This window comes from Pyrus communis, chromosome 12, assembly GCF_041283825.1.
Source record: "Pyrus communis isolate YQ-2024b chromosome 12, ASM4128382v1, whole genome shotgun sequence".
Lineage (NCBI taxonomy): Eukaryota > Viridiplantae > Streptophyta > Magnoliopsida > Rosales > Rosaceae > Pyrus > Pyrus communis.
Genome location: NC_142576.1, coordinates 23,375,684 through 23,402,309, shown reverse-complemented (window position 1 = coordinate 23,402,309; position 26,626 = coordinate 23,375,684). Strand labels below are relative to the sequence as shown.

At 38.0% G+C, this 26,626-nt stretch overlaps 2 protein-coding genes and 1 pseudogene across 3 annotated transcripts; all 3 read left to right on the top strand.

Moving 5' to 3' along the window:
• The first annotated feature begins 494 nt into the window (after nucleotides 1-494).
• LOC148692534 (uncharacterized) lies at nucleotides 495-6,003 on the top strand. Its single transcript, XM_088680969.1, has 2 exons — nucleotides 495-1,395; nucleotides 5,933-6,003. Exons 1-2 carry the CDS (start codon nucleotides 495-497, stop codon nucleotides 6,001-6,003), a joined length of 972 nt encoding a protein of 323 aa, XP_088537095.1.
• Nucleotides 6,004-15,682: 9,679 nt separating this feature from the next.
• LOC148692533 (zinc finger BED domain-containing protein RICESLEEPER 2-like) lies at nucleotides 15,683-17,795 on the top strand (annotated as a pseudogene). Its single transcript, XR_015954501.1, has 4 exons — nucleotides 15,683-16,817; nucleotides 16,915-17,224; nucleotides 17,311-17,416; nucleotides 17,546-17,795. The product of XR_015954501.1 is annotated as a zinc finger BED domain-containing protein RICESLEEPER 2-like (transcript).
• Nucleotides 17,796-22,501: 4,706 nt separating this feature from the next.
• On the top strand, nucleotides 22,502-25,235 carry LOC137746133 (NAC domain-containing protein 90-like). The gene is made up of 3 exons (XM_068486212.2): nucleotides 22,502-22,987; nucleotides 23,455-23,792; nucleotides 24,524-25,235. The coding sequence occupies exons 1-3, from the start codon at nucleotides 22,822-22,824 to the stop codon at nucleotides 24,860-24,862; spliced, it is 843 nt and encodes a 280-aa protein (XP_068342313.2). The 5' UTR covers nucleotides 22,502-22,821; the 3' UTR covers nucleotides 24,863-25,235.
• The last annotated feature ends 1,391 nt before the right edge of the window (nucleotides 25,236-26,626 follow it).

Below are 26,626 nucleotides of genomic sequence, written 5' to 3'. Positions count from 1 at the left end.
CAGATGAGTCTAGTTTTCCTGATCTTACTCAGTTGGGGGAAGTGATTGCTACAGCCCTTCAAACAGTGATGCGCCCTCCCCAGAGGACTCCTCTGGAGACTATGTATAACCTGAAGTTGGATAAGTTTAAAGGTAATGAGGGTCACGAAGGCGCAGAACGTTGGTTGGAACACATAGAGAAGACTTTCCGTGTGTTACATAACCAGGGGAACCTTCCTATGGAAAGGTGGGTTGAGACAACCTCTTGGTTTCTGGAGATGGAGTCTGCAGCTTGGTGGGAACAAGAACTTCGTAGGTTGACTCCAGCTCAGAGGACCGATTGGAATGTTTTCAAAGACGTGTTTCAAAGGAGATTTGTACCCCCTGAGTATATCGATCGTAAGAAACAGGAATTCACTGAATTGAAACAGCGAAAGTTGACGGCTAACGAGTACTATCGTAAGTTCACTGATTTGTCTCGTTACTATCCCGATGTCGCTGGTAATCAGGCGGAGATGCTTCGTCGTTTTCGCTTGGGCACTAAGAAGAAATGGCGTTCTATGGTAACTACTACTCACTGTGAGTCATATCAGGAGTTCTATGAGATATTGTTGAGGGTAGAGGACTCTGAGAATATGTCAAGTGATAGTGACGAAGAGAAAAACGGCAATCAGAAGAAAGACGACAAAGGAAAAGGTCAAACATCGTTGGGGCCTCGCCAAACTCAGAACTTTAAAAGGGGTGGTGCAAGTTCAAGTTCGTCTAGTGGTGGTTTCAGTGCCTCTGGACAAGGACGTGGAGGTAGGTTTTATGGAGGTGCTCGAGGCCAGAGACAAGATGATGGTGGCCGAAACCGACTCCCATTTTGCCGTAGATGTAATAATCGACATTTCGGCGAGTGTAGGCGTGGCAACGGTGCTTGTTTCACGTGTGGGCAGATGGGACATAGAGCGGTGAATTGTCCCCAGGGTCAGCAACAGAAGCCGCAGCAGACCTTTATGCCGCCACCTGCACCGATTCGGCAAATCCAAGGTCCGAGTAATTATGGTCAAACAGGTAGAGGTGGTGCCTATCACTATCAGGGTGATGCTGTTCCCTATGCCCCGGGACCGTATCAGTACCCCCAGGACCCGTATTCACAAGGTGGTTATCCCCCGTATCCCAGCAACTACATGCCGTATCCTCCAGCTCCAACAAGTGGTTCTCAGTGGTACCAAGGAGGACAGTATCAGCAGGGTGAGAATGCCACTAGTAGTGCAGGGTCTTCGAGGCAGATGGGTCAGCCCAGTCAGGGGCGTGGAGCTCAAGGTCGCGGTGTTCAAGCGAGCAGAGGTCGTGGAGGACGACAGCAGGGCCAGGGGCGTATTCACAATATTTCCCTGCAGGATGCTCAGAACAACCCGGACTTGATAATGGGTACGTTAAACATTCTTGGTTATTTTGCTAGAGTCTTAATTGATTGTGGAGCTACACATTCCGTTATTTCTCATACATTTGCTCAAGTAACGCAACCTCGCCCCACACCTCTAGGGTACGATTTAGAGTTCGCTATGCCTAGAGGAGAGAGTTGTGTTGTAGATTGTGTGTACCCAGGATGTCCAGTGATAGTAGAGGGTGTAGTTATGCCCGCGGATCTTATTCCGTTAGATATTGTCGATTTTGATGTGATTTTGGGCAATGATTGGTTGCACTTCTATCGTGCCAACATTGATTGTTACGGGAAAGTAGTTACTTTTCACCGTCCTGGATTACCTGAGGTTACTTTTGTGGGTGAGCCGAGTGGAGTAAGACATGGTGTTATTTCAGCTTTGCGAGCAAAGAAGTTGTTGTCTAAAGGTTGTCAGGGGTATCTAGCTCATGTGGTGCTAGAGGAGGCCGTTCCTAGCAGAATTGAGGATGTGAGAGTGGTTAGACACTTCCCTGATGTTTTTCCTGAAGATTTACCTGGTTTACCCCCAGATCGAGATGTGGATTTCACTATTGAGTTGCTTCCAGGTACTAATCCTATTTCATTAACTCCTTATCGAATGGCTCCTGCTGAGTTAAGGGAATTGAAAGTGCAATTACAGGAATTAGTGGATAAGGGATTCATTCAGCCTAGTATTTCACCTTGGGGCGCTCCAGTGTTGTTTGTGAGAAAGAAAGATGGGACTTTGAGGCTGTGTATCGACTACAGACAATTGAATCGGGTGACGATTAAAAACCGTTATCCATTGCCTCGTATCGACGATTTGTTTGATCAGCTGAGAGGTGCTTGTGTATTTTCTAAGATAGACTTGAGGTCTGGGTACTATCAGCTGAAGATTAGTAGGGATGATGTTCCTAAGACGGCGTTCAGGACTCGTTACGGTCATTACGAGTTTCTGGTTATGCCATTTGGGTTGACGAATGCACCAGCAGCTTTTATGGATTTAATGAACCGGGTATTTCAGCCTTACCTGGATAGATTTGTCATTGTCTTCATTGACGATATTCTGGTGTATTCTAAGTCCAAAGCGGAACATGTCCGACATCTTACTTTGGTGTTGAAAAGGTTGAGAGAACACCAATTGTATGCTAAGTTTAGTAAGTGCCAGTTCTGGTTAGATCAAGTCGCGTTTTTGGGGCACATCATTTCTGCTCAAGGTATTCTGGTTGATACTCAGAAGGTTGCAGCTGTGGAGAGTTGGGAGCAACCACGAACCGTCACTGAGGTGAGAAGTTTCATTGGTTTGGCGGGATATTATCGGAGATTCGTTAAGGATTTTTCGGTAATTGCCTTGCCACTGACGAGGTTAACAAGGAAAGATGTTAAGTTTGAGTGGGATGATAAGTGTGAGCAAAGTTTCCAGCAGTTGAAGCATTGTCTCACTCATGCACCTGTTTTGGCACTCCCGGACGATAGTGGTGATTTCGAGGTTTATAGCGATGCTTCCTTGAATGGTCTGGGATGTGTATTGATGCAGCATGGTAGGGTGATTGCTTATGCTTCGCGGCAGTTGAAAACCCATGAGATGAATTACCCTACACATGATTTGGAGTTGGCTGCTATCATCTTTGCGTTGAAGTTGTGGAGACATTATCTTTACGGAGAGAAGTGTAGGATCTTCACAGATCACAAGAGTCTTCAGTATCTCTTCACCCAGAAGGAACTTAATCTTCGTCAAAGGAGGTGGTTAGAGTTGCTCAGCGATTACGATTGCACGATTGATTATCACCCTGGTCGTGCGAACGTAGTAGCCGATGCACTTAGCAGGAAGTCACATGGCCGTATCAATGCGTTGTACGCTAGTCGTATTCCTCTTTTGGTGGACTTGCGTGCTACGGGAGTAAGGTTAGAAGCAGAAGATCGAGAAGTGGCATTACTTGCTAATTTTCAAGTTAGGCCAATCTTGGTTGATCGAGTGCTTGAAGCTCAGGCAGCTGATGAACAGACTCAAAAACTAATTCAAGCTCGAGATCAAGGAAGGAGGCGAGATCTCAGAGTTCGTGATTCTGATGGCATGTTGATGTTAGAGGGTAAAATGTTCGTGCCTAGTAATGTGGACTTGAAGAAGGAAATTCTTGATGAAGCACATATCTCGGCTTATGCCATGCACCCAGGAGCAACTAAAATGTATCATACCATTCGACCATTTTACTATTGGCCGGGTATGAAAAGGGAGATAGCTGAGTATGTGACCAGGTGTGCTGTTTGTCAACAGGTTAAAGCAGAAAGAAAGAAGCCATTTGGGCTATCGCAGCCGCTTCCCGTTCCAGAGTGGAAATGGGAAAATATCACTATGGATTTTGTGTACAAGTTGCCGCGTACACATAATGGCTTTGATGGCATTTGGGTGATCGTTGATCGGCTCACTAAGTCGGCACATTTCATTCCAGTAAGAGAGAAGTACTCTTTGAGCCGGTTAGCAGAGCTGTTTATTTCAAAGGTTGTGAAGTACCATGGTGTCCCTGTAAGTATTGTCTCGGATCGTGATCCACGATTCACATCAAAGTTTTGGGTAGCCTTTCAGGAAGCTTTGGGTACGAGACTACTTTACAGTACGGCATATCATCCACAAACGGACGGACAGTCTGAGAGAACTATTCAGACCTTGGAAGATATGCTGCGAGCATCGGTGTTACAGTTTAGTGATGTTTGGCACCAGCGATTAGATTTAATGGAATTTGCTTACAACAACAGTTTCCATTCGAGCATTGGCATGGCGCCATTTGAAGCTTTGTATGGTAGATCTTGTCGCACTCCGTTATGTTGGTCGGAGGTTGGCGAAAGAGTCTTGGTAGGTCCGGAGATTGTCGAGGAGACTACTCAAAATGTTCAGGTAATTAGGTCTAACCTGAAAGCAGCACAGGACAGACAGAAAAGTTTAGCAGATCGACGTGCTACGGACAGAACGTATGAGGTCGGAGATTGGGTATTTCTGAAGCTTTCACCGTGGAGAGGTGTTGTGCGGTTTGGAAAGAAAGGGAAGTTGAGTCCCAGGTATATCGGACCGTACATAGTCACAGAAAAAGTTGGTGAGGTAGCTTATAGGTTGGAGTTGCCTCCGGAGTTGGCTAAAGTGCATAACGTTTTTCACGTGTCTATGCTCCGACATTACGTTGCTGATCCATTGCATGTGATACCTCCTCAACCGTTAGAGATAAATCCAGATTTGACGTACGACGAGGAACCGTTAACGATCTTAGATTGGAAAGAAAAGGTTCTGAGGAACAAGACGGTGAATTTGGTGAAAGTTTTGTGGAGGAGTCACTCGGTTGAAGAAGCTACATGGGAGACAGAAGAACGAATGAGGGATTTGTATCCTAGATTATTCTTTGACTATTAGGGGTGTATTGAGGTTGTTTTGAATTTCGGGACGAAATTCTATTAAGGAGGGTAGGTTGTAACATCCCGTCCCGAAACTAACGAAACGTACATTGAAATTACAATTTTACCCCTAATCTATTCGTTTACGTGTATATTTGTGTTGTGTGGGTGGTGGGACCACACACAATCATACACTTTCTTTTCTCCCGGGATTCCCTCCCTCATTCCCTCACTCTGTCTCTTCTCTCTTCTCTCTTTTCTCTCTCTCTCTCTCTCACTCTCCCCGAGTCCTCTCTTCTTCTTCCTTCTTCAACACACGGACATACACACAAACTTACTCAATACTTCACCAATCGAAAAACCAAGACTACCATCGTGTTCGTGGAGCTGAGAGGAGTCCAGTGGTGCCATTTTCAGGTAAGGAAAACACCATTTTCACGTCGATATCACGAGGTCCGATTTGAACACTGTTCATGCAAACCTAAACTAGCTTGTTTTTGGAATTTCTAAGCTTGTAGATGTGTTTGTGAGGTCCCAAGGAGCCTCGGAGTAGTTCGTTGGACAAATTTGGACGTCGGGAAGGCTAGGTTCAAAGTTGGCCGAACTTTGATCGTTGTTGCAGGTATGATCGTGTAATTTTTAGGCCTTAAAACTAGTCTAACGTTGTTCTACTAGTCCTAGGCTTCATTTTGGTATAAAGAACGTGAAATTTGGTTGAAAAACGAAGGAGAAAACAAGGTTTGAAAATTACCCAGTTTTCCGGCGCCGTCGCCGGCGCCGGCGTCTCGCCGGAGGTTCGCCGGAGAAGAAAGGAGAATATTCCGTTAAGTCTAACGGAATATTCCTAACGGCAGTGACAGAATCCGGTTAGATTTGACGGAATATTCCGTCAGTTAACGGAATATTCCTGACGGCGTCAACTGACGCCGTCAGTGTGCAGTGCACGTGGGCCGCGCGTGGGGGCGCGTAGGTCCGTGGCTGTTCAGGCGCGTGAGGGCGCGTGCGTGGTCCAAAAATTTTTCTAAAAATATGGGTGTGATCCTGAGGTTGTGTAGATCACATTGGTATATTCATTTGTCCAATTTGAGCAATGAATGAGAAGTTATTACGAGAAGTTGCTTAGGTGCTTTTAAATTAATGTTTTCGTAACTTTGTCGCGTATAGGTGATTCGTTTTCCGAAGACGAGCGTACGCACTCGAGGCAGGGGGGCTACGACCCTTCTAATTATCAGTGAGTGGGCTTTTGTTTTCCGTATATACCTATATACATATTAATTCCCAGAAATTAAATAGAAAAAGGTTATATGTTTTATGCCATGCATCATTTGAATATTGTTTACGCATCATCACGTGCGTTGGTAGTTGGCATACATATATAAATGTGTATTTGGTGCTGTGGACGCACAGGTAAGTGCCAGGTAAGCGGTATTCATGTGGTTATGCATTCCTGTTTATTATGCAATAGTAGTTTGAAATGCTTAGAGAGCTCATAATCTGCACCCCCGGTGTTAGTGCTCCCGCCCAGGGCCAGGGCACAGTCCTTCACGTGATGTTCACCAGCACCACACGCTCGCCTTGGATCCAAGTTAGGTGCAAGCCTTGTCGTACAGACCACATTAGGTGGTTCCGACTCGTAGGTGACCCGCGATTATTCGCACAGTCTTCACGTGATCGTAGCACTAGAGCGTATATATTACACCCAGTCTTGTCGTACAGACCACGTTAGGTGGTTCCGACTCGTGTGCAGATTCAGATATTGAGTTGAGATTGAAGCTCTATATGCAGCCGTACAGGTCACGTTAGGTGACTCCCGGCTGCCAGATTATATATATTCGATGTGAATTACGCTTGAGCATTTATAATTGATTATGATATTCTGTAATGGCATATTCTCAAGCATGAATGGCATATTGCAAAGCATGAATGGCATATTGTGAGCATGAATGGCATATGTGGAGCATGATTGACATATCTATACATACGTATATATGTTCATTTTCTGGGAAGTATACAGGTTTTACGGCGAGGGGTTAGAATGTGTTTTGCTAAAGAGTTTTCAAAGAACTTTGTTTTTGCCCACTCACGCTTTTGTTTTTGCGCCCCTCCAGGTTCTAGTGGTCTAGCAAGTTCGGTGGTATTCCCCAGAGGGCGTCCCGGCAATTTCTGACAGACACTCACCATTGTAGGGTCACCTTCGGGTGTACATATGTCGTATCTTTTCCTTTTGGACTGTTGTAGACTTGCTCTGAATTGTGTCTCACATACACTAGTACTTTGTATGTTATTAGGTTTTTAACTATTCGTACTTTTATATTACCTTCTTAATTAGCTTCCGCACACGCACATGGTTACGTCACCTTCGTGTGACGGCCAGCACGCCCTGATCTCGGTCGGGGTGTGTCAATTTTCAAACGAGCCCTTAGGGATGCTATTACTTAATAAATGTGTAGTTAAAAATATTATTCTTTGACCTATTTATCTGTAAGAATATTGTTCCTAATACGATTTCTTGAGCGCCAATATTTTATTTCTTACATATTTTTGTACTCACTGACAATAATAAATATGTGGAGACATGTTTCCTTAAGATGAGATCAAGAAAGATTATAACTTATTACAATATGGAGTTTATTTCAATACATAACTAGCCTCGAGTTGAGACCAAATTTTTTTATGACATGAAAATGATTCCATTATAGAGTATTACTGATGCAGGCCAATGACTAAAGGCGTTATTACATAAAATTACTGGCAGCTAGGATTTAAGTTTTATAATATAATACATGCATTTTTAGAGTTATAATGCATGTATCTATCTTTAAATTTGTGGCTCATGGAATTCCTAGGTTTATGACATTTTATGAAATCATTTAGTTTTTTAGGAGTTATATTGTAAGCCTTTATTTTTTTTTTTTTTTTATGTCTTTTCATATTTTTCACTTTAAGTTGTAAGCCTATAAATACTTGTATTTGTAAAGAAGAAGGGAAGAACCTGTTTGAATTATCATATTGATATTTGAGTTGTAAACTCGTTTTTATGTGCCTTTCTCTTGTGTAAGAGTCTCCTGCATTGTTCTTTCTAGTGTCTACGTTGTAGACTGGTATTAGAACCAAATTTTATAGGGTTTTCAAGCCTCTCCTAGCACTAGGAGATAGTGGACCCTACCTATCAATTTATTTTGCTTCTATCTGTTGCGCCCTACATTAGTTGGTATCAGAATGTTAGCTTGATCCAAGGGTGGCGCTATATTCAGCATGTCGCAGATGCCATTAGATGAAGATCTTAATCTGGACCTTCCTCCAATATTTGATTGTTGCTTGGATAGTTCATGTCCAATATGTCGTGAAAATTAGTCAGGTGATTGTCTTGTAAATCTTGATCTTCCTCCTGAGTTTGATCGTTCTCCATATAGTACTTATCACTTTTGCTGTCAAAGTTCTTGTGTGGTTTAACGAAATATTGATATGGAATCTTGTGTAATTATTAAAAATGCTGATTACAAAGAATTTTTGAAGTGGAGTTTCATGATTTAATGAGTTCATTGGAAGCTTCTAGATATGTTGATTTAATTAGGGTTGATGTCTTCTACTTCAGAATTTCCAAAGTTTTGCGTGACATTATAAATCAAATGAAAGAGAATGTCAAGGTTGTGAGGTATGCTATTAAGGATGCTTTTCACACTTCAATAGTCAATATTAAATGCTCCAATTATCTATTTGTTTGGACCTGCAGAGTTCAATTTTATCACTCCAAATCAGATGATCCGAATTCGAGGACGAATTCTCTCCAACCCCACGAGAATGATGCAGGCCAAGGACTGAAGGCGTTATTACATAAAATTACTGGCACCTGGGATTTAAGTTTTATAATATAATACATGCATTTTAAGAGTTGTAATGCATGTATCTATCTTTAAATTTGTGCCTTATGGAATTCCTAGGTTAATGACATTTTATGAAATCATTTAGTTTTTTAGGAGTTATATTGTAAGCCCTTATTTATTTATTTTTATGTCTTTTCATATTTTTCACTTTACGTTGTAAGACTATAAATACTTGTATTTGTAAAGAAGAAAGGGAGAAGTTGTTTGAATTATTATATTGATATTTGAGTTGTAAACTCGTTTTTATGTGCCTTTCTCTTGTGTAAGAGTCTGCTGCTTTGTTCTTTCTAGTGTTTACATTGTAGGCTGGTACTATAACCAAAGTTTATAGGGCTTTCAGGCCTCTCCTCGCACTAGGAGATAGTGGACCCTACCTATCAATTTATTTCGCTTCTATCCGCTGCGCCCTGCATCAATTACTTTAGAGAGGTTTTACTATACAACTAATTAGTGAATTAATCATGCATGGCCTCATGCTAATAATGTCACATCCCGACCTTGGTCCCAATCACAACCCGGGCTCGACTATACTGTAGCACGATATTGTCCGCTTTAGGCCTTGACCACGCCCTCACGGTTTTGTTTCTGGGAACTCACACGAGAACTTCCCAGTGGGTCACCCATTCTGGGATTGCTCTCGCGCAAACTCACTTAACTTCGGAGTTCCTACGGAATCCGAAGCCAGTGAGCTCCCAAAAGGCCTCGTGCTAGGTAGAGATAGGAATATACATATAAGGCTTACATGATCCACTCCCCTGGGTGATGTGGGATGTTACAATCCACCCCCCTTAGGGGCCCGACGTCCTCGTTGGCATACTTCTGGCTAGGGATTGACTCTGATACCAAATTGTCACATCTCAACCCGGGCCCCCACCACAACCCGGATTCGACTCTACTGTAGCATGATATTGTCCGCTTTGGGCCCCGATCACGCCCTCACAGTTTTGTTTATGGGAACTCACACGAGAACTTCCCAGTGGGTTACCCATTTTGGGATTGCTCTTGTGCGAACTCGCTTAACTTTGGAGTTCCTACGGAATTCGAAGCCAGTGAGCTCCTAAAAGGACTCGTGCTAGGTAGAGATGAAAATATACATATAAGGCTTACATGATCCATTCCCCTGGGCGATGTGGGATGTTACAATTAGTAACGAAATTATTTATTTATAGGTAGTAATTTATTTTTGTCAAATTCATGTAAGCTTTTAACATTCCTTAACAATTTACTAGTTCTTGCAATTCAAGGAAAATATGTAAATTTTGTCAAAATTTCAAGAAAACGAACACGTTTGTAACATGTTGGGAAAATTACAAGAAAATTGTAATATTCTTCTAAGAAGCATGTAGACAATTAGGCTGAGGTGCAGGTATCTCGCTCTCTTTAAGGAGATTGAAGCCCACTGTGGTTTGACAAAAGTTCATGAACTGGTGCATCAGTATATCTCTTGACTTGTCTCATCCAGGATACAAATAAAGAAGAGTCCAAAGCTCCACCACAAGAATACCCTTCTTTGGCCAATAAGTAAAAGATAGAAAGTATGGAGGAATAAAAATGTAGTTGTGAGGAAATTGGTAGTGGGATCATAAATAAAAAGATAATGGGAAAAATGCTAATAATTATATGTTTATTATTAAATTAACAAAGAAAAAAGGTTACAAGAGTTACAAAAGTTGAAATGCTAAAGATTCAGAAAGGGATTCTCTCTAGATCCCTTCCACCAAATACACCCAATCATCTAATCCGAGCCCTTAAAATTTGATCCAACGGCTAAAGGTATATTAACTTTTAAATAGGCTTCCTGTTTTTAGCCATTGGATCAAATTTCAAGGGTCTGGATTTGTTGATTGGGTGGATTTGGTGGATGGGATCCGGAAAGGATCCATTTCCTAAAGATTCCATCTTAATTTCCCACTAACCACGAATAATGAAAAATAAACTTACTTTTCCACTAACAACCAAACAATGACAATTATAATTAATTTAATATTAAAAATGAACCAACATAACATTTATAAAATATAAATCTAATTTACACACACACACATCATCCATGCGCTAATTTTCTCCACAAATTAATGCAATTAATTCATCGTCCTTGATTTGTAGAAGTTCACAAAATATCACATATCCAAAATTGAAAATTGAAACATATCGATATTAAGTCATGTGAAAGCTAAACAAAATCAATTTGCAGATTTACAGCATAATTACATAACTATCTTTTTCAAGACATTTGAGCGTGGTCTATGTCCAGTACAAATTGAATCTAATCTGAGCCTTTTGAATTTTTTGATTTCCTATTTTCAAACTTCACTCTTTTGTTGCTTTCCGGAGCCCATTTAAGTGATGTGCGTGGTACAAAGATCTATCAATCAGGCAAGCTAGGAACGATTCATTCCCTTCTTTGATTATGTCATTGCGCGTGAATTGATATCTGCATTTTGCAACCTTAAATTGCAGACGAGGAAAGAATATATGTTTGACATCATAAGTTTTTGTTGACTTCTTTTGTTGACTACTTTGTGACTCATGCATTGACTAATTGCAAATATAAAGAGTTTGTCGTTTCTTAGAAACCAAACTATTATCTATCGCCTAAACATGCAATCATATGGGGCCACGAGTGTTTAAAATTGGCATTTTCTTCAGATCACGCGTTTCTTCTCTTAGAGAGACTTTTCAGTGCGCCATCGGAACATGGACATGTAATTTATTTATTGTTATACAAGTGGATGAACACTTGAATAAAAGAATTTTTCTCCACTTGTATAATGACGTATCGCACTGTATACCGGACACATTGAAAAATCTCTCTTTCTCTTGCTTATAAATATAAATGTCTCATTGAGAAGTCAGGTAAAAGAAAATGGAAAAGAATCCGGCGAGGATCCTCGTCGGATCCTTTCCTGGGATTCCGTGATCGTGACTGTTCATCGTACATCGTGCGGTCAGAAATCATTTCAAATTTTAAAATTTAAAATTAAATATAAATAGTACCTAACGATTTCTGATCGCACGATGTATGATGAACGGTTACAATCACGAGATCCCTAGGATCCCCAAGAAAAGTTTGTACACATGCATATGTCAAAAACTAATTTGTATTACATTTGTTTTATTGAGAGCAATAATAGGGTGATTTTATTGATAAAAACAGAACAATACAAGATGTGTCATTCTGAATACATATTCAGATATTCTCTAGTGATCAAATCTTTGATTTGGAGAAAAATTTGCACAACTAATTAGATAAACCATCGCATGACTACTACCACAAACTACCAGAAACACGAACAATAGACATTACAAATTTGACGCAAAAATGATAGAAACAACAATTTCAACACTGAGTGCCCACACAAAGCAAGGCTGAAACAAGCGAGGCCACATCAATTATTGCTAAAACAGCAAGTCAACAACAATTTGCCGTAACAATCGTAAGACAATAAAACTAACTAATCTGTGAATGAACCACCAATTAGTTTCTCTTTATAGTGAGGGCTACACCGCTTACAGCTGCTGAAGTTCTTTTTTTTTTTCTTTTTCTTTTTTTCTTCTTTTGCACAGAATGAGGGAGCATTATGTACAATATTCTGCAATAAATATTGCAATAGTTTTTAAGGAAAACTAATGACAAATCCAAAAAAACTTTAGTTTTAATGAAAAATGACAAATAAAGGTGTAGTGAATAGTACCAGGGAAAGTTAAAAATGTGGTTTTTCGTTAGAATTGAACAGTACCAGGAGTGTTTTGTTAAGACTCCTTAGTTTTTATGTTTGATGTCCTTTTGAAGAAAGAATATTGATGAAAGTACCCTGAACTTCTATGAAGAAGTTGGATTTGACACCTTTAAGTCCCTACAATATTGCAGAAATTTTGGATTGTTCCTTTGGATTAAAACGGTTGAAAGTTACGTTTCTCTCCTCTACCTACAATCTCATCAAAGAATTTGACAGGTGTTGGTGATCGTTGCATTCATGAGTAAGAAATGAATTGAGGGCTTGTTTGGAGCTGTTTTGTAAAAAGTACTTATACTCATTACATGGAATAGTGTGGTCAATGGATTTCATAGTTGAGTCAACCTACTCTAATACGATAAAAGAACTTGAGGTTCTACTCTAAAACAAATTGGCAACACAAGAGTTGCTCAACTTCTTACAAACCTTTACAAGGTTCTTATTTTTTTTTTATATTGGACATTTCTTCGCATCGTCACACATCCATTCCCCTATGGTTGTTGGCTTACATAGTTAGGTTATACCATAATGAAAGAATTAAGTTGAGAGTCCACCCAAAGCTATTAGCAATAAGAGGAGTGAGTAACCCAACCAATTCCTTATGGCCTTGTTTGTTTGTCTTCACGAAGCTTTATAGGACCAAACTACATTAAGAGATAGTGTAGTTATGTATTTTTTATCCGCAGTGACTAGCTTAATGGGATTACGAGGGACTCGCCTCAACTAGCACCCTGGTTAAACAATTTTAGCGAGACCCCCCAAAAAGCAAAGGACTGCTAAGACTTGCTTCGCTTTGCAAAGCGAGACCTCAATTCCAACAATCATTGAAAATTGGTCTGATCCTCCCGGAAAGAGAAACTCGATGACTCAAACCTTTGATCTTCGTCGCTGTTTGCCGCACATCTACAGAAAGGCTTTGAATTCCACACTATCTGTTACTGACTTGCCCGTGCTGCAGAGATCACTCATTTTCACAGCTGCCAACAAGATGAAGAAGGCATTGGATCTCAAATCATCGAGCTCCAGCTCAAGAAGAGTCTTGGGTCGGCCGGGCTCAGGTCTCTGGAAGCCCAAAAGGGTTATCATGGCGATGGGTGAGCTAATAAGGATCCAAATGGGGATTTCACTGGTCAGCTTAATTTCTTCACTTTTTCATTTCTCGTTTGTAATTTTTGTTTATCTAACTTAGAAGGGTTTAAATTTGTTTTGATTTATTTTTAGTAGGTAATGTTTGGTTTTTATAATTATAATGATAAGATGAGATTGTTTAGCTCAAATCTGAGAGTGGTCTGGTCATTTTGGATTGCAAAAATTGTTTCTTTGCTGAATGTAGTTTGATATGATGAAATTTTTATGTGTTAATTAATCAAAATCTTCGTTTCAAGCTAGTATGTTGCATCGAATGCATAGTTTATAGTCAGTATTTTAAAGCTTTTTGTTTAAGGGTCGTTTGCATTAGAGCTGTTTCAGCAGCTTAAGTCCTTTGATTCCACTGACCAACAAGAATGCGATCTTGCCGTTGCACCCTTCCCTCCCCTTTTTCTCAATAGGAAAATATTATAGTTGATGGCTTTAGCAGTCTGGCACTGCACTAGCATTGCACCAAACACTTCACTATTCTTATCTTGCTTAGTCCAAGCCAAGCCAGTCTAGTTTAGTCCCTGAAGCTAATCTAGTTTGAGATAATCTAATGCAACAAATGTACCTATAAGTCCTTATAGGTAGACTTGGCATTTTCAACCCAACCTGTTAACCCGACCCGATTCGACCCATTAAAATTAGGTTTCGGGTGGGTGATAAACGGGTCGGGTGGTTAACCGATCAACCCGTTAAATAACGGGTAATTTTGGGTGAACCCGCGAAACCCGTTAATCACCCGTTTATTGAGGACTTTTGTGTAATTTTAATAGTCTTAATAGAAAACCCTCAGACCTCAGTCCATCTCCACTCTCATGCACACCGTGCTCCTTCGGTCCTTCACTTCTAGCTCCAGACCTCCGGTTATCTCCCTCATCCTCTTCTTGCAACTTCTCTTTTGTCCATCCTCAAGATTGCTCCTAGTAATCCTCTCTTTTGTTGTTTTGGATCCGATTTCTTATGTTTTTGTTTCTGGGTTCTTCTAAAAGTGTGGATTTTTATTGATTGGAATTTGGAATGAAATTAATGCTTACCCATGTCATCAATTTGGGGTTTTGTTTCATGCTGCTTTCGTTGTCTCTTTTTTGTGGTGTTCAAAATTAAAATTGCTTCATGGGTTTGATGCTTGGAATGAATTTAGGGTTGGAATTGTTTGCAAAATTATGGGTTTTCAATTGTTTTCTGAAATGGGATTGTGTGAAATTGGACTACTGGGATTTGGTAGATGGTTACAATGTAGTTTAGAAAGATTAGTTCTTTTGATTTTTGGGAATTCGGGGTCCATTTCAATTTCTAATTTGGATTATATTAAGTCATAGTAGTCATTGCTTTCGGTTGTCTCAACTTCCTTGGCATCTGATGCATCTTATGTTTATGGTTAGTGTAGATGGATATCGATGAAGAGAACACTGAGGCTATGGAAATATCAACAATCAATCTAAGTGATATGCCAGGTACAACAAGTGCACCAAGTCCTTCAAAGAGAAAGGCTAAAGGTATATGAGTAGGTAAGATACGTCAAAAGAGATCCCGGGTTTGGACTTTGTTTGAAGAATTGCCTGTTGGTCCTGATAATAAACAACATGCGAAGTGTAAAAACTGTGGGATAGTTTACGTATGTGATAGTAATTGTGGGATGAAAAACCTATTGAATCATATGAATTTGTGTAGTAAAAAACATCCTATTGATATAAAGAAATCTCAAGTTGGACTGCATTCTCCTTAGTTTAACCATATTAGTTTTTGTGAGCTATTAATTGAGGCTATAGTTAAACATGATTTTCCTTTTAGGTTTGTTGAATATGAGGGCATTAGAACTTTGTTTAAATACATATCTCCTGATATCAAATTGCCTTGTAGATGTCACATCCCGGCTCGAGGTCCACCATATCTCGGGCCCGCTCCACCACCGTAGCACGATATTGTCCGCTTTAGGCCCCAACCACACCCTCACAGTTTTGTTTTTGGGAATTCACACAAGAACTTCCCAGTGGGTCACCCATCATAGGAGTGCTCTCGCGCGCTACTCGCTTAACTTCGAAGTTCCCATGGAACTTGAAGCCAGTGAGCTCCCAAAAGGCTTCGTGCTAGGTAGGGATGGGAATATATATATAAGGATCACTCCCTTGGGTGATGTAGGATCTTACAGTAGAAATACTGTTAAGAAACATGTGTTGAGGATGTTTGAAGATGAAAAGATAAGACTTCGAGATTGGTTAAATGCAATTGAGGGAAGAATTTGTTTAACATCAGATCTATGGTCTTCTGCTGCAACTGATGGATATCTCACACTCACAGCTCACTTTGTTGACAAAGAATGGAAAATGCACAAAAGAATTTTAAATTTTTGTCATATGCCTCCTCCACATACTGGGGTTGCTTTGTCTGAAAAACTTAAGGCCTTATTAGTTGAGTAGGGGATTGAAAAGAAATTGTTTTCCATTACTTTGGATAATGCCTCTGCAAATATTGTTCTGTTGAGCTATTGAACAAAACAATTAAATTTTAGAGGTTTGCTATTAATGGATGAAAAGTTTTTCCATGTTTGTTGTTGTGCTCACATCCTAAACTTGATAGTCCAAGATGGACTAAAGGAAATTGATGGATCAGTGACGAAAGTTCGTGAGTGCATCAAATATATAAAGTGTTTAGAAGCGAGAAAAAATAAGTTTTTTGCTTGCGTTGCACAAGTAGGATTGGCAAGTAGTAAAAAAGGGTTGAGATAAGATGTGCCTACTAGATGAAATTCAACATATACAATACTGGATAGTGCTATTTTCTATCGTCGTGCTTTTCTCAATTTGGCACTTGTTGATTCTAATTTTAGTTCATGTCCTTCATTGGAAGAGTGGGATAAAATAGAGAAGATTTTCAATTTCTTGGGGTATTTTTATGAAGTTACTTGCTTATTTTCCAGAACAAATTACCCTACATCAAACTTGTTTTTCACAAAAATGTTCAAAGTCCATTATTGTATTCAAGATGCTATGGAAGATTGATGATTTCATGAGACGGATGGGGAGTTATATGAATTTAAAGTTTGAAAAATATTGGTCAGAGTATAGTTTGATTCTTGCTGTTGTAGTGATTCTTGATCCTCGCTATAAATTGGAATTTGTAGAGTGAGGTTATGACAAACTTTATGGTGAGGATTCTAGAGAGTTGAAGGATGTTAGTGGTACATTGTTTGCACTATTTGGTCGTTACATGGACAAGTTCTCTCATCTTCTTGTATCCAACTCATTCAATCAAACTCCTACTCAAATAAAAGTTGGAGACAAATTTTTTGAGGTAGTATTCATATTTGTTATTCCTGTTTTTATATTTTTAATATGCATCTTTATATTGTTCGTTGACGTCATTGTTTCTATTTTGTTTTTATATGTAGGAATTTGATAATATTTACCAAGATGGGTCAACTTCAAATGAAAAAACTGAATTACATCTATATCTTGAAGAAAAGAGACTTGATAGAAAACAAGAGTTGGATATTCTTTCATGGTGAAAACTGGAGCAATTTCGTTATCCTGTACTTTCTCGTATGGCTTCTGATGTGTTAACAATTCCTATCTCAACTATTGCCTCGAAATCAACATTTAGTATTAGTGGTAGAGTTCTTGATCAATATCGAAGTTCTTTGTTGCCTAAAACCGTTCAAGCCTTACTATGTACTAGAGATTGGCTTTTTGGCAAAGGAGGTAAATTTTATATTACCTTGTTATTTTTTTTCTTACATAATAGATTATAATTGTTTTCCTTTTTTTCCTTTTATGTTTAGCTTTAGAGAAATAGGGTGCTGACTTGGAAGAACTCACTGAAGAAATTTTTGACATGAGTTTTATCGAAAACTCGGGACAATGCTCCAATAGTATTAGTCTTGATTAAGCATGGTATGTATTTTCCACAATAAAGTGAAAACCTGTTTTGTTTGCCTATGAATTCACTACTTCCAGCATCCTTGTTTATTTGAATTTGTTGTACTGGGTTGAGTTTAATTGTGTTTTGTGGGTATGTTGCAGATTTTTGGGTGTTCGATATGCAAATTCTTCCTTGAAGTAGCGATGTAATTGGGCGGTACATCTTGGTGATGTTGAATACGACATAAGATGTTAGACTGTTAGTTAATTAGTTGATTTGGAAAACCCTTATGGAGTTTTATTAATTAGTTGATTTGGAAGAATTTTGGGTGTTCGATTGCCCCATGGCGTATAGCTATGCTTCACATTTTGTAAAACCCTTATGGAGTTTTATTTATTAGTTGATTTGGAAGATTGTAGTTTAATACATATACATATATATATATATATATATATATATATATATATAAAAGATGTTAGGCTGTTTGTTAATGTTTGTAATTTTGGGTAAAAGATGTGTAATTTGTACTGGAATGCAAAATGTAAAAAAAAAAATAAAAAATAAAAAAAAATAAAAATTGGTAACAGGTGAAACAGTTGACTTATTAAGCTTAACGGGTTGGGTTCGGATGACCCGATCCGTTTATAGGTCTACTTATAGGGTTTCTCACCTTTTTATTATAGGACCATATTTCTTCACATCTTCACAACACTCCTCCCTTAAGGTTTCTATCTTATGCACTCCCCACTTTGTTTGTCTTCTCTATTAGTTTATTAAGTCTAAAGAAAACATGACAGAGGCTACTTAGTACTACGGTCTAGGGGTATTCCTCTTCATTAGTAAGTGAGAGGTCTTGGGTTCGATTCTCGCCAAAGGCGAATTTGAACCACATTATTGCTAGCTCATTGTGAGGCTTAGCTCACTTCCTTACCTTTTTAGTATAGATAATATCATTTGTTTAAAAAAAAAAAAAAAGCTGAGAGAGAAAAGGAGATTATAAAAATGACTTCAATATTAATTAAGGTTAAGTCAATCAACATTTTATGCTTTTAAGGAGATGTAAATAAAGACCCTAACAAAAAGAAGATGTTAATAAAGAGAAATATTAGAAAGGCATCCTGACTTTAGTTGGAGACAAAATCTGTTTTTATTACCTTAGTTGAAGAGAATAATTGTTTCAGTTGACTTACACTAGAAAGTGGAAGTCTATCAATTTATACTGAAATATGAGATTATTTATTGATCAAGCTAAACCAAATTCCTTCTCTTTTTTACTTTATAGAAGGTCGCGAGTTAATTAGCATTGCCAATTTGCCATAGATATAACATGATTAAAGAACATCTTTAAAATACTTATAGATTATTTATTCATAATTTCGTATTTATAATAAATATAAAATGCTAAAAAATCATCTTTTTAAATCACAATTATAAACCACTTTATGTGGCATGTCACGTTATCATTGCTTCACTTATCAATTCATGTGAGGTCGTTATATATTAAACTTAATTTGCCTAGCTAGCCACATTTGTAATATTAGGCAGAAATATACATCTTCACGTATTTGCATGTCATGACTAAAACTTGTTGCCCAAAGTCGGCAGAGGAAGGAGTGGGGACCTGATGGCGCCACTTGCCACTGTAAGGAAAGCAGCCCTTCGTTTCTTTTGTCAGTTCAGAGCTTCGTATCTTCCAAACATTTCTATATGCGCGTTTCTTTATTTTCTTCAGAGGTCAAATTTTGAAAAGCTTCTGCGTTGTTGCGGTCTTAAATTTTCATTTTTATGAGATTTCGATTGTTTGAATGATTGAAAGTCTGAAAGACAATATTGGAGAAACAAACTAACAAAGGATTCATGGAAAATATTTTTCTTCCTTTTCCCTCTTTTGGTAAAGGAGGAAAAAGGGCTAGTTCGGTTGTTTAAACACAGAGGAATGAAAAATGTTGGGTTCCACATTGGGTATATAACAAAGTAACATACAATAAATACATGAAAGATTTTACTCATAATATTATCGAGATACTTTGTGATATAAATCTAACACTTGGTAATAGGTGGTTAAGTTGGAAAAATGCCGATGATATTAGTGGTGGATCATGCTGGACCTAAAATGTTTATCAAGAAATTGGGAGAAGTTAGTGTGCGTTTTCTTTCTCATTAACTTAATTATATAGAATTAGAGTTACTTGGAGACTCGGAGACTAAGCTTCCTTATTTACGCGACTAAAGAATTGAACTAAGTAAGATATTACCTAATAATCCTAAGAGGACAACCACATGATTAATAATAATATCTACAAATAAATGTAAAGGATCAAGGAAGAAGTTACAGTACTAGTTGGTATGTTTGTTGGACTTACAGAAGATGATTTGCTCCAAGTAACAAGTAAAACCATGCTATGCATGAACTATTGGACAGTTAAGTTTTGTCCAGGTTCTGAAGACATTTCAGCGTGGTCACCAAGAAACATTAAAGTTTTACCCCATTGCGCGTGAAATCGCATGTGATTGTCATTATAGTCTGCAACTTTAAACTGTTTATGACTAATTGACTTTAGTCTTTCTCAGAAACCGAACAGATTTTTATATAATCTCTCTAACCTTCTTTTACGATTGAAAATTCAAACTCAGACTCGATCTAATATTTGGGGGGCCACGAGTCAATTGGTATCATCTTAAGCATGAGCCCGAATCTTTGCGACAGATTTGTAATGTCCGTGAGGTAGCTGAAAATCGATTTATTCATTATGTTTGTTATTTGCCTTATACCGTTAATGTCACCGAATAAAATATACTCATGTTGCACTCATTGAAATGAGCGGTTTACTCATTATGTTTGTTTAATTGCCTTCAAATCAGATACCATTTGTGCTTGAGTTTAGAGAGTGTCTTATTCCTCGATCGTGTTGATTAATAAAGAAGTTTACACTTCGTGTTGATTAAGTGGTAAAGGCTTCAAAGCTGGTACTGATCGATCGTTGATGTAGGATTAATTGTTTTCCTTCTTTTGTCCGGCACAAACCAAGAAACTGTCCAATGCAAAAATGGTCGCTAGGGGTTAGGCAAAAATGATAATAGATCTCATTGTTTTGTATAAGAATTAGAGAGTTAAACGAAAAATAACATACACATATGATAAGAGATAACTTGGTACGTAATTTCCATGACTTACCCCAGAGTTAGGCCATCCACTGCCACTAGACCACCACTGCCAGGTCGAATTGCTGCTTGTTGCACCACCAGGGGCCATTGCGCTAGGTTCTTTGTATCGATCACACAACAAAAGACCTCTTTAGCGAGGAACGTGTTAGCAGTAAAAGTAGGAAATTCGTCGGATTAGAATTTTGCCAATTCCTTTCTCGCTAGGTTGTCGATGAATCGATATAGGACCAATGTGAAGTCTAGGCCGATGTACTTTTTGATAAAAAATTCTACGCCGAGGAAAATATTTTTATCAGAAAGTAATCAATAGTGACTAGAAAAATCTTTCTCGAAATAGAATTTTTTTGTCAGATCTTTGGAAATTATGTTGTGTTTTACATGACTACATCGTTATTAAACATGGAAAATGACACTTGGAAAACAAATTCAAATTTGTGCTTTAGAATTTAGAAGACTACAAAAAGTCGTATTCCTCTCATTTAATTACGTAAAATTTAAAGCACGCAACGATAGTTTATTCAAGAAAAAAGAAAAACTTATAATAAATAAGCTTCACACGATCAGCTTTACACACTGTGCCTTCACATTTCAACTTTCCATCTCTCTACTCTCTCCATTCTTTTTCAGGTGCTCTGGTGTGTATCGGTTGATGGGATAAATTGTTGCAATATCCTCTCTTCCATATATGTTCCGGTTTTATCCCATTTATCGCGAAAAAAATCAGGTGGCAAATTGTTTGGCAAACTGTGTATCGATCATATGTTGGGATATCTTGGTGGGATTCATGTCCCAATTGCAACTTGTGCTCATAATCTTTCAGAGCTCCCAAATTTTCATTTCTCTTAGAAGTTCTCTTAATTGATTTTTTTTTTTTTGGTAATAATTTTCTATTTCTTGTTAGGGTTTGGCTTCATATCCCTTCTAACTTATTGTATCTTTACTTTTTTTTTTCAATATATATATTCACAATAATGTCTTTTTCCTAATAGCAATGCTGAAATGAATGTGACATCATTGTTTTAATTATAAAAAATAAAAAATAAACCGGAGAAGATGTGAATTATATAGTCGAGTAAAAAGGTTGACTATCATATTCATGCATGTAAATAAAAATCATTCGGCCAAACTCTGTTACCCTAGACGAGTGATTGGTTGGAACATTGGAAATTTCATACCTAGCCGTATTTGTGTAGATTTTCCCTCCCTCTCCAACCAATTAAATCTCTCCCAGCTCAACTAATCAAGAGGGCTCTTGAAATGTTGCTATAATTACTTTATATTAATAGGCAGTAATTTTCTCCTACAATTAAACAGAATCATTTAAAATGCAATGTTCAGTATTATGCAAATCCAAAAACAATATTGTATTGATCCAATATCTAAAAAGTTAGACTATAGTTTTGATGAGTAAAACAGAAAGCATGCTCATCTTATCCTACGTACAAGTAAATTTCTTTTATGTATGTATGAGTCACATATATGTTATTTAATTCGCATTAATGTGAGTTCATAATATATAAATTAAAACAGCATAATGTACAAGTGATGAATTGCCTCGTGGTTAGGTTCTTTTTCTTCAACTCATTGCATCTTGGGTTCAAACTATCCCTCTCCCTTGTATAGACGGAATTCATAGTGGTTCAAATCAACTAAATTATGATGGTACGAGAGCATCATGTTTTGACACCATCTAAGTTTTCTCCTCATCCTTTGTATTTGTATTGAAAACGGCTAGTTTGGACTATGGTGCCTTATCTCTGATGCTTTCTTCCATGCCTTATCAGAGTACACGATTTAAAAATGGTCTAACGATTAATATATGCTAATCGTCTTGAGAAGAATTAAAAGGGATAAACGCAAATAGTATAACAGCGGGTGCAGTGTAAAGACCCCAGAGACTTTCGCACAAGGACATGCCATATACATGCATATTGACTGATTCCAAGAAAGTCAAGATGAGGAGGGACAAGGGTTTTCTTCGTCCACAAGCGCGTGGAAATTTCCAAGCAATTAACTAAAAATTTTGTCTTTCCTTTCTCCTTTCACTCGGCATCCTTTTTGCTCCATCATTTGGCTAACACAGGCCATTCCATACTCATCTGCTATATATATAATGTTTGAAACCTACGTAACTGAAAAACATCAAATTAGTACCACATAGAAACTTGAACTAGCTACTAGCTTTGAGCTATTCCTATTTATTTTGGGTAGCTGGTAGTAGCTAGTGTTCTTAAGGTTAGGGTAGAGGGAGGGAGATCGAGAGACAGATGCAATGGAGGATTTACCACCTGGATTTAGATTCTCTCCAACAGAGGAAGAGCTGATTTCGTTTTACCTGCAGAACAAACTTGATGGGAGGAGTGAGGACTTGAACCGAGTTGTGGATCGAATCATACCCGTTGTCTACATTTACGAGTTTAATCCATGGGAACTCCCACGTAATTCAACCTCTCTCTCGCTCTCTCTCTCTCTCTCTCTCTCTCTCTCTCTCTCTCTCTCTCCCCCTCTTCCCTCCCTACCTCCCTCCCTTTCCCCCCCCCCCCTCCCTCCCTCCCTCCCTCTCCCTCCCTCCCTCTTTAATTGTTGGATTTATGCTAGCTTCTGGCTTGCTTAACTCTAGGAAAATGTTGGTTTTAGTGTACTGAATATACATTTGATAATTTTAATCTATATGATGCATACTTAACATTATGAGGCCAATATGCATGTCTCAATCAGATTTTCCCTCTTTTGGGACAATAGATAGACCAAGAAAAACGTGACATATGAAGCTAGCTACGCTTAAGATGCAATTTTATGAAAGCACTTATTTATTCACGCATATGCAGTGCTTCAACTATTGTATTTTATAGTTGGGAATATACTTTACATGTACTTTAATTAATTATGGTTACTAATTAAACAGAGGCTGCCGGTGAGGCGATCCATGGAGATCCAGAGCAGTGGTTCTTTTTCATCCCAAGACAAGAATGTGAAGCTCGAGGAGGGAGACCGAGACGACTCACAACAACTGGGTATTGGAAAGCAACAGGATCTCCAAGCACTGTTTACTCTTCCAATTCCAGTAACTATCGTGCCATCGGCCTCAAAAGAACCATGGTTTTCTATACTGGCAGAGCTCCCCATGGAAAGAAAACGGAGTGGAAGATGAATGAATACAAAGGCATTGCAATTCATGCAGATGATAATAATCAACCATCAATGACCACCTCCTCATCAAACCCTAGTACTCCTACTCCCACGGTACGTACGTACTAATTAATTTCTTAGTTCAAACTAACATCGTTTTTTTTTTAATTCACAAATTCAATTATTTGCAACACAATGATCTAGGTTTTCTGACGACATAGTTTGACGAAAATCTACATTTATTGTCTGATGTTTATGTGTTTGTGTATATGTATAATATTTGAGAGATTACATGATGATGCGGGAGGTAGACTTTGAAGAAAACAATTTGAAGACCACTATAATGCATTGGAATAATAAGGTTGTGTATTTTAATGACATAGGAACTTATTAAGTGTGGTTTAGTCCATCTGCTGCGTATTTTAATGACAAAAGGACATTTAAATGACATAGGAACTTGAAGAAAACAATTTGAAGACCACTATAATGCATTGGAATAATAAGGATGTGTATTTTAATGACATAGGAACTTGTTTTCTTCCGCATCATTACAAGTGAATGATTTTGTCCATCAGCTGCAAGTTGCACCATATATATTCAAAAAGCATATATATATATATATTGGGCACACAAGAGGACATTTAGTTAGTTTGTAGAACGACACCAACAAAGACGGAACATGTTAGTGGCACCACAAGGCCACACAGTTTTTAAGCGACTTCTTTGATGGCTTACGGCATTGAGTTTTCAGTGCTGTTAATTAGCATCTAAACCAATTTAATTAACAATACTTCATAATTCATATTAATTATTATGTTGATGTATGTTGGCATGTATGCATGCAGTTAAGGCAAGAATTCAGCTTATGCCGAGTATACAAGAAATCGAAATGCCTTAGGGCATTTGACAGGCGACCTCCAGGGATTGAGATCACAAGAAACCCTAACTTAAACATTCAAGCAGCTCCTGCTCAGGCTACAGATCATCTGGATAAGGGTTTGACAACGTCGAATAGGAACCCTCAGAATATGGAAGGGAGAACAAACTCAAGCTCACCGGAGAGTTCATCCTCAGGAGGCCATGGCTCTCAATCCTCTCAACCAGAACAAAGTGGGACTTTGCCAATGGCCGTTAATAATGAAGCTATTTGGGATTTGGATCAATTGATAAATTTGTTGCTTTAAGGGGATAGGAAGAAATACTAAGTAGTACGGCATTACCACGTTATCTAAAATCCTTAAATAGAATGTCTAGCTACTAAGAAAATAAACTAGTGCGCGTGGAATCATAATCACTCATATGTACTTATGTAGGGTTTAATCACTCTAAGGTAGAGTTAATTTGTACTGGAATTGGGGAAGAAAAACCAAATTCAAAGGCTATTGTACTAGACATGTCCTGATCACAAGCCTAACCTATCTTGATCCGTTTTGCTTCCTTTGTAACAAACAATTGGGTTCCTTATCTGTTGTGCTTTCATATGTATGTATGTTAATTTCTTGGACTACTATTCTGTATAGCCTTGAAAGTTTGCAGAAGTGATATTAGAATTTATCACTTGTATTGTTATGTGTAGGTAATTAAATTTTTGAGAATTGTTGTCATTTGAAGGCCAATTGATACAAGTAATTCACTATTAACTTTATATATCAATTGCACAAAATTGATATTTTTCAATTAAAAGTTTGGTTCAAATTTTTTTTGGTTCGATCATTTTTGCATTTCTAGTTTTTTCCCATGCATTCCTCCAATTTTTTCTAACCTTTGAATTGATTAATTTAAAAGAGATTCAAAGGACAAAAACAAGAGGCGAAGTGTGAAGAAAGAGAAAACGAGAGTGTAAAAATCATTACTTTTTTGTCTACTGAGCAACGTGTCAAACTTTTTCAAAATGGTACCAAATGGAATATCATGTGATCATAAATTAATGTATGCTAGATTGACTAGTCAAACTCACCAGTCAACTATGTTAGTTAAGCAAACAAAAATCTAGCAACCAAACTTGGTTTACTATAGGTTATCCTAGTCAGCAATTGCTTTGTTCGTTATTCATACTCATGCAGTGTAAACTTAAGCGCAGACACACATCAAATAACAAGCCATAGAATGCATGTATGTCACGCCCCAACCTGTGAATAAAGACTATTCATGAGTTAGGGTGTAAGCCATATCTTAACTATAAAAATAAATTCTACAAACAAGATATGGTGGGAAAAAAAATTATATTATAATGACTACACCACACATCAACTAAATCTTACAAAAAAAAAAAAATTATTGAATACGCAACAGAATAACTATAGTGCACAAATTAATTCACAACAAAAACTACCAATTCAACTATAATAAAATTGTAACAATTCTTTCAAATGCATGAAATATATGCAGATGAGATGGATGAATGTACTCACTCCCTTCTAATCCCGTCAACACATACCTAAGGCACCCAAGTTTGCATGTCTCATACCATGCTTATACCACTTGGCCCCGGATACGTTAGAGTGTGAGTTAACTCCCGTTCATCCCTTAAACCAAATTTTTGTAGTTAAACTCTCATTTTTCACTTTATTACACAGGCACTTCCGCCGACACCCAATTGTATATTCAAGCCCTTCCCCCGACGCCTGACATATACAAGATTTCATTATTTTATAATCAACCAATTTGTATACTCAAGCCCTGCACCCTACGCTTGACATATACATGGTTCATTATTATTCAAGGCAAACATCAGCCCTTTAATATCCTCACAACTTAAAACACTTTACACAAGTGAGCACTTGACACGACACAACTCTTTTTTCTTGCTTTGCATGAATGTTTATGTATATGTCATGTTCATATAGATATCAATACTCACATGTTATCTAACAAACCTGCAAACTTCAACATAAATCAAATTTATTAGTAACAAGAGTAATATAATCATAATTTAATAATAAAATAAT

Excerpts from the sequence above, each read along its gene's own strand:
- LOC148692534 (XM_088680969.1), top strand. The coding sequence starts at position 495 with ATGCTTCGTCGTTTTCGCTTGGGCACTAAGAAGAAATGGCGTTCTATG. Across the intron at positions 1,396-5,932 it reads CAACCCGGACTTGATAATGG|GTGATTCGTTTTCCGAAGAC; the intron begins GTACGTTAAACA and ends TGTCGCGTATAG.
- LOC137746133 (XM_068486212.2), top strand. The coding sequence starts at position 22,822 with ATGGAGGATTTACCACCTGGATTTAGATTCTCTCCAACAGAGGAAGAG. Across the intron at positions 22,988-23,454 it reads TAATCCATGGGAACTCCCAC|AGGCTGCCGGTGAGGCGATC; the intron begins GTAATTCAACCT and ends CTAATTAAACAG. Across the intron at positions 23,793-24,523 it reads CTAGTACTCCTACTCCCACG|TTAAGGCAAGAATTCAGCTT; the intron begins GTACGTACGTAC and ends GTATGCATGCAG.